Genomic DNA, 7,541 nt, shown 5'->3' with positions numbered 1-7,541 from the left:
TCCCCTCCCCTTTTTCCCTCTGTTTTTTCCTCCCTTTTTTTCTCCCTCTTCTTTTTTTCTAAGCCTTGCTGTGCCCCACCCACTGCAACAAGAGTGATTCATAGTAAAATCAGAAGTAGAGGTTATTTAGGGCACAAAGGCAGGAGATGTTTGGGCAGAACATTCCTTGTAATGTTGCTGAGAAAATAGTGACCTCCCTAAAGCTTCTGTGTTTTGGTTTGAAGAACGAGCCTAACCCCGGTGTCTTTTAGGCAGTGTCAGCCAAACTTTGCATACGCTTACCTTGGGAAGCGTACGATTGTCATGAGCAGCGTAGGGCACAATGCAATTCTCAGGTTGACGTTTTTCTGTCGCAGGAGTCTCCTGTGTCTGCAAAAAAAGCTGATGCGAAGTTGAGTCTCCCAGTGCTGCTGCTGAAAGTGAAGCCACCCAAGCCTGTTACAGGTCAGATCTGATTCTGTACTTGCAACCTGCAGCCTCCTTCAGGTGGCAAAGGAATCGTGGCCCTTATGACTACAGGACAGGTCAGAATGTTTCGGTACTGTGTTCCCTAGTCCCTCTCTGACCTGTCTTTGTAGTTACATGTAATACTTTAGTGGAAGTTGCTTCTTAGCTGACCATCTCATGTGTCACCTTTTATAGGGCAAAATATTTCAGTGTGTCTCAAAAGTGAGTGTCATACACCCTCAACTTCATTGTCACTAGAGGGGAAGGAGGGTGTTTGCTAGATCCTGGCAACCCGACAACACCCCCGGTTTGCCACTCTTGGGTCCTGGATTTGTAGGAAAATGCTGAGGATGGGGAGGGAGCAGACCATATGCTGGGAGAATGCCATGGAAAGGCGAGGTGAGCTGGGTCTTCAGGTGACTTGGCCTAGTCCCTCCATTAAAATACTAGAAAATGGGCTAGTGATATGGAAAGTCCTACCAAACTAGATCCTTGATGTTGAAATACTTCTACCAGGAAGGTGCAGTGTGTCCCTCTTCGGGACAATGCTACCCTGAAGGAGGGATAGTCAAAGCGCCTCTGAGCACTCCATGGTGTCTCTTCCTCCAGGGCTGTGCCTTTTCCCTTTGTGTTCCCAATCCAGGCAGTAGTTTTAAAAACCCTTTGGATGCCTTGAAGAAAGTGGACGATGCCAGCATGCTTGGCTTGGGGTACAATCACCTAATCAAGGACTCCCAGTGGGAACAGCAGGAAGCAATCTTCCACAGCACTTACCGGGAGTATCTGCAGGCAGAGAGTGAAGGAGAGAGCAAGGAGGAGATCCTTAGGTGAGTGGGAGCACAACCAGGATTTCAGTCCATGAGACATCAACACAGGGCACTTTTCAAGCGTAGATAGAAGCCTCTGTCTTAGCTTTGCCTCCATCCTGAGGCTTCAGGGCAGGGCACCATGAGCCGTTCCAGATCTTGTTGCGTTGCTGCCTACTTATCAAGCCTTTCTTTTTGCATATATTTCTTCCTTCTTTTTTTTCAGACATGCTACTTTTCATTTTCTCCTGCCTGGTCGAATTCTGCAGGTGGGACCTGAAATGAAAGTACAGCCAGGTAATCCTAACTGGCAAAAAGCTGTTAATCTGTGAAACACGTTGTTGCATGACATTGGGCTACAGTTAGAAGAGCACAATACCTCTGCCTTGGGCTCACTATATAAATTTGAGGACATAAGCCTAGATAAAAATAAAAATGTTGTCCCTAAGGCTTGTAAGCCAGTTGCTGGTACAGAGTCAAACTTAGGTTCATAGTTAAAAAACCCCACAAAACAAAAAAACCCTCAAAACAGCAAAAAATATGAGGGGTCACATAGGCAAGATACAAATAACAGACGAGGGGAGCTTGTTGTGGTTTAATTCCTGAATGAGCAGAATTTCTATAAGTCCCATCAGGAAAACCGTGGGAGCTCTAATGAGGGCTTTCTAACAGTATTTTAGTGTCCTGGATTGTTCCTTTCTTTGTCTCCAATTTCCTTCTCTCTTATCTTGTCTCCTTCTGTGTACTAGATATTCCAACTGGCATCAGTGTGCACTGGAGTGAATGCCACAATCTCTGCTTCTACTTACTTAACCGTCCACTCAGGGACAAAGTGGGTAAGCAAGTCTTGCTTTCTCTAGCAGAGCACTCTATGGGGAGTGCAAGTATCCAGTGGACAGTGGCTGGCATTTAGGCAGGTCTTCGTGATTCAGGGAAATGAGGAATGGGGAAGGTAGCTGCACATATCTTGTAGGTTAAGCTGGATTGTAGGGCTCCATGTCACACAGGCTGGCAGTATTTTGCGTCAAGCCCCTCTGGCAGGATGCCCCAGAGCGATATGTGTTTTATTGGGAAACTGGAAGCTGGTACCATGAGAGTGAATGCTCTGCACCTTCTTACAGTTATCTTGCTTCATGTTCTTCTGTTTAGATTCTGATCCAAAACCTGATGTTGTGTGGCCATGTGCAGCTCCAATTGCATGCTCAGCTGTCAGCTCCTGCTCCAGGTACCTGGCACTGGCATGTGAAGATGCAACAATAACTATTTGGGATAAACACCTAGGTGAGCTTGCCCTTTGAGACCGGGTATTGGCATCACAGTGGAAAAATTACTCCCTTCCTTAGGAGTTTGAGGCCATGGCTTGCTGTGAACAGGGGACTGGCATTGAATTTACAAGCAACTCTGAAAATAGTTTGGACTCACTTCTTCATAGGATGCTTGGCCAGAAGTTGCCAATGCAGTGTGACTGCCTTAGCCCATCCAAAGCAATGTTGGGGTTTTGAACTGCTGCAGGGAGGACTGATGCCTGTTCTGCCCTGAGGCTGTGACAGTCACTGCTTTGCTACTGCACCCTCAGGTCATCTTTAAGGCTGTTGTGGCATCAGAGTCCCAGCTGCCATCAGTACTAGTGTCATCCTGCTGTGCTGCAGGGATTCCTCTGGCAGAAGAATCTTCTTCTACCATCAGGATTGTTTTGGTGGCTGCTGCCCCTGAGCAGGCCACAGTCCAAGCTAAGCTTTTCTTGGATAAATTCCCAGTTCCTTTTTCTTCCTGCACAGCTATTTTTTTTCCCGCTTTCTTAGGATACCCACTGTCTGTGACAGCCATTCTAGAGGAACGTCTCATCCATAGCATCCACTTCCTGCGGAGTTCTACAGCTGCCAGTGATGAGACATCTTGTCCTGGTACAGATCCTGCTGGTCCCACTGTGCAGCTTCTAGTGCTGTGTACAGACAGCTCTTTCTATTTGGTGAAAGCCCTCAGGGCAGGGAAGTCCAGCGTTGAACTCCTGACAGACAGGTGAGGCAGACTCTGACAGACCTCACTCCAGCCAGAGAAACCATGAGGTATAGTGCTCTGATCCAGCAGGGAGCCCCAGATTTCTGTGGGGTAGAACACTTTCTACTGCTTTTTCCCAGACAGCTCTGCCATACTGCTGTCAGCAGCAAGTGTGGCTTTGCTAGGAGTTGATTTCAGTGCTAAAATCCAATAGTTATGCCAAAATTAAGGGTGTTTCTGGGTTCTTCTATGCACCAGAATGTGAGTGATTGTAGCACTGTTCCAGGGCTGATATTCAGCTAGCTGCCAGGTCTCTGTCAGGTACCCAGAGGGATTTTTTCCTTCTCTCTTCTGCTCTTGCTAGAGTAACTTACTCTAGAAGTCAGAACAAGCATTTCTTGCCATCTTTGTATCAATTTTATGTTCACCTATCTCCTTGGCTTGAGGAGAAAGGTCAGCTTTGGGGAAGCTGCTGCTCTGAAGGCTGCAGTTTCATGTCTCCATGGCAGGCAGAGGATTTCTATCTCCAGCGTAACTCCTACGCAGGTTTGCACAGGGAAGGGGCCTCAGGGGTTTCTACCCAGGAAGAGCTGGGCTTATCTCCACAGAGAAGTGGCTTGGCTGGAACTTTATGCCAGCCCGTGTGCCACAAGCCACCACTATCATTACCACAGCCTCTCAGTATGTGTCAGCTACACAGAACGGTGGCATAAGCCTGAGTCTGTTTTACAGGCCTGAAGATCCAAATCTTGCTGTCAGCGCAGTGGTGCCTGTCCTGGCATTCCCCAGTGCAGTGAGTATTACTGCCAGTTCCCTTAAATACTGGGTGAGGACACGGGTCCATCTGGCCTAGGATTCCGTTTCCAGTAATGGCTGTAACTGAGTGCCTAGAAGATAAAGAGCAGGGCAATCAGATATTGTGCTGCCATCACATCCTTTCCCAGCCCCCAACTATTTTTAGCATGGGGACTTCCTGCACCAGTTAGAGGTCTGTGTATAGCTGGTCACTCTCAAAGGATTTTTCTTCGGGATCTTACTCCTCTTGCACCCCACGTCCTCTAGTTGACCACTGAGGTGGGAGGGACTGGAAGCCCTCTGCACACGAGCAGGTCCAACTGCAAAGGTGAGAGTGTTCAGCCATGAAGCTTCAGGCATCATGGTCAAATATGAGGGGGCATCATGGTGAGGAGGAGTTACAAGCACAAGTCCAGCCAGACCCTTCAAGTGACCCTAGAAAGTTTTCAGGCATGGGAAGTAAGGGACTGAAAGCCGCTCGCCAGATCCAGGCATGCAGAAGCCTGGATCTAGTTCATTTCTAACGTGCCCTGCTGCCCTTTTCCAACCATAACCTGTGGCAATTCCAGGCCAAGTTCCCTGCGTGGCCTGTCCTTCATCTCCTGTGGCCCTGTGACTGCTGGACAAGCAAAAGAAACAGCATTTGGGGATGTGAAGTCCTGAATGCCAGTTCTAGGTCCTTTCATGGAAATTCTTCTCATTTCTTTTACGTCTAAATGTCAATTTGTGTTTCAGGCCCTGATCTTCTCCTATGATGGCACAGTGTCTCCACATCGCAGGTTATTTGCTGCTTCGGTATTCCATCTTCTCATGCTGTAGTATCTCCCTGGCAGCCAGTGTTCACAGTGGATAATGTGAATTGGTGCTTGCTGTTTCAAGGTGAGTAGCACTTAGATGCATGCTCACTGCGTGCGTTCAGCTGTGCACTGATCCTTGTTAGTTCTTACTGAATGACTCCTGATGCCCTAGTCCACCGTTCCTGTTTCTGTCTAGAACGTGAGCAGCAGCGGGCAGATGCATCGGCGGAGGGCAGAGCCAGTCACAGCACCATTTTACTTTATGTCTTCAATTCCTACCCACTGAAGGAGGCTTTCCCAGAGGAACCAGATTTGCCTCTCAAATCGTTGCAGAACCTGCCATGGATTGAGAGATGTAACATTTTCTTACGTGATAGGTGAGGTTCTCCTTCTGCCTGATAAGTAAGTGCACTTGCATTAGTGAAAGCTGTGGTGTTGCTCAGGTCCATGCAAGGTCTCACTGTGGAGCTTCTGGGTTCTTCTGTGTGCAGTAACAGGTTATTTCTGGGTAAGGCTGATGTTCAGGTAGCTGGGACAGCCACCCAGAGCCCGCCCCCCTCTCCCTTCCATCCTTCCTGGAACAACTAAAGTCAGGATGCCTGGGGCAGATTTTTCATTTCAGGTAGCAAGGGCTTGCTAGTTCTAATGTGCTTTTAGGCAACACTGGGAGTATGATCCTCACTTAAGTGTCTTCGTCTTCCCTTCGACCCCATAATCAGGCACAGCTGGGATCTCTTTGTACCTTGCTCCCCGACTTCATTCCTAGGTTCATTTCATGTTTAAGTAGATTTGTGTTGGAGGTTTCTCTGAGTAGATCTCCAGCACCTACCTTAAGGCCCAGGTTGAAGTCAGAGCTTAGCTGATGCATTGAGTTCATGCTGTCACTAGATGGCAATGTGACATCTCTTATTGGGTGATCCTTCCCTTCAATTACTTGTTTGGGGAGCTTGGAACCAGATCCGTGTCAATGATACTCTGTTTTTTTTCACTATGCCTTTAGTCTCCAATTTGAAGTGCCACAGGTAGGTGCAGCTATCACCTTATAGCACAGATTACCTGGTTGCCTTCCCTAATTCCTTGTTTCCATGGTGAATCCTGTGGTGGTGTCTAGCTAGCGCAGAAAAGTGCTGGTTTTTTTTCTAGTATAGAAAAGTTTTATCCTATATTACCTGCCACCAGTTCTGTCGCTCCTTCTCATAAAGCCAGAGGAGACTCTTGTCTGCCTTATACCAGAAAAAAATGGGGAGACATCAGTTCCAGGGGCATCTTGCTCCCTGGGTACTGAAGCTAAACCCAGAGCAGAGCAAATACAGCTGCAGTGAGACCTTCATCTACAGAGGCAAAGAGAAATATGGGCACCATTGCTGTCAAGAGCAGTAAACCTGAGTGCTGAGTAGCATGAGGGAATCACTGAGGTTTTTTGGACATGAGAAATCTGAACTGCTTAATTTATATTGAGCCCCAGGGACCCTTGGAGGAACCAAGATAAGGTTGTTTGAGCACTGGGGGAATGGCAAGGACTGTTTTAACCACTGTTTTCTTCCCTTGTTAGGCAGCAGAGCCTGCTGGGACTCAGGGAGCAGTTGCCTGAGTACTGGAGTCAGCTGCAGGCACAAGCAGCTGCCATGGATGAGGAGAGACAGAAAGTGAAGGGACAGAAGAAGCTGTAGTCAGCCTCAAATCCCGAGGGCCAGCCTTTGCACAATCACAATCCTGCAGACCCATGATCCAGCACTGATATTTTGACAGCATCTCTGCTCAAGTTTATCCTGCTGCTGTCCGGCGTGAGGCACGTTGTCATCTGAAATAGCTGCTTGCCTGCCACTGCTCAGCCACAGAGACCTGTGCCTCTGTCCTTGCCTCACCCTCAGCCTGTTGCAGTAGGGTTCAGCCCATCCTCATCAGAAACAAACACTACTGGTGGAAGAATCTTCATGTAGGAAAGACCTCTCACTGAGGTGGCTGGCCCAGCACTTGTGTGGGTCAGCTAAGTATTTGTGCCGGATTTCGGAGTCCTCCCAGAAACCTGGAGCATTAGAGTAACATAGTGTGTTACAATGTCCTTCCTTAATAAAGCCTTTTCTCCAGTAAAAGTCTCTTGCTTTTCATAGGACTGACATTTTATCAGACTCTATTGTTCCATCCTTCCATTGCTGGGTCTTACCAATGTGTCTCATCTTCTGCTCTGTCCAGACGAGCAGGAGAGGCAGCATCCCTGTGCTCTGCAAGAAACCTGATCTTTTCAAACCAGGCAGCAAATCAGCCATGAAGGTGGCATCCTCCAGAGCAGAGCAGCACCAAGCAGCAGTGACACTACAGAGTGTATCAGGCCTCACCTAGGCTGTTCTGCAGTCTAGTTGTTTCTTTTTACTTCAAAGCAGGCAATTTTGGGATAGGACTGCTTGGGAATTGCAGCCTGGAAATGTGCAGACAAGTTCTCTGGGTTAAGGTCAGGCTAAAACTGATGTTAGATCCAGCATCCAATGTCACTGAGGAACAGGACAGCAACGGGAGGGGATTCAGAGACATTGGGGCTGTGCTGGGCCAAAGACAGGCCAGGAGCATGGCCAGAACATTGGTCAAAGGCCATGAAAATCTGATGCATCTCTTCTAGAGGCAACAGAGGACAAAGAACTAGCAGGTATAATGCAGGGTCAGGCATCCATGTATTAGTTTCTTACTCCAGAAGTGTATTAAG

The 7,541-nt window shown here is 48.0% G+C and overlaps 1 protein-coding gene across 1 annotated transcript in view; it reads left to right on the top strand.

Annotated features, from left to right (window-relative positions):
- The window catches only part of WDR93 (WD repeat domain 93), a 10,953-nt gene extending 4,440 nt beyond the window's left edge, over positions 1 to 6,513 (top strand). The window contains 11 exon segments of the mRNA XM_009876144.1: positions 357 to 444; positions 1,091 to 1,274; positions 1,480 to 1,550; positions 2,003 to 2,089; positions 2,403 to 2,534; positions 3,056 to 3,272; positions 3,984 to 4,044; positions 4,782 to 4,812; positions 4,815 to 4,925; positions 5,040 to 5,220; positions 6,396 to 6,513. Of these exon segments, the coding sequence (XP_009874446.1) occupies positions 357 to 444; positions 1,091 to 1,274; positions 1,480 to 1,550; positions 2,003 to 2,089; positions 2,403 to 2,534; positions 3,056 to 3,272; positions 3,984 to 4,044; positions 4,782 to 4,812; positions 4,815 to 4,925; positions 5,040 to 5,220; positions 6,396 to 6,513 (1,281 nt within the window).
- Positions 6,514 to 7,541: the final 1,028 nt, after the last annotated feature.

This window comes from Apaloderma vittatum, unplaced genomic scaffold, assembly GCF_000703405.1.
Source record: "Apaloderma vittatum isolate BGI_N311 unplaced genomic scaffold, ASM70340v1 scaffold33469, whole genome shotgun sequence".
Classification (NCBI taxonomy): Eukaryota; Metazoa; Chordata; class Aves; order Trogoniformes; family Trogonidae; genus Apaloderma; species Apaloderma vittatum.
Note: the sequence above shows the minus strand (reverse complement) of the source record. Positions and strands in the feature narration are given on the sequence as shown.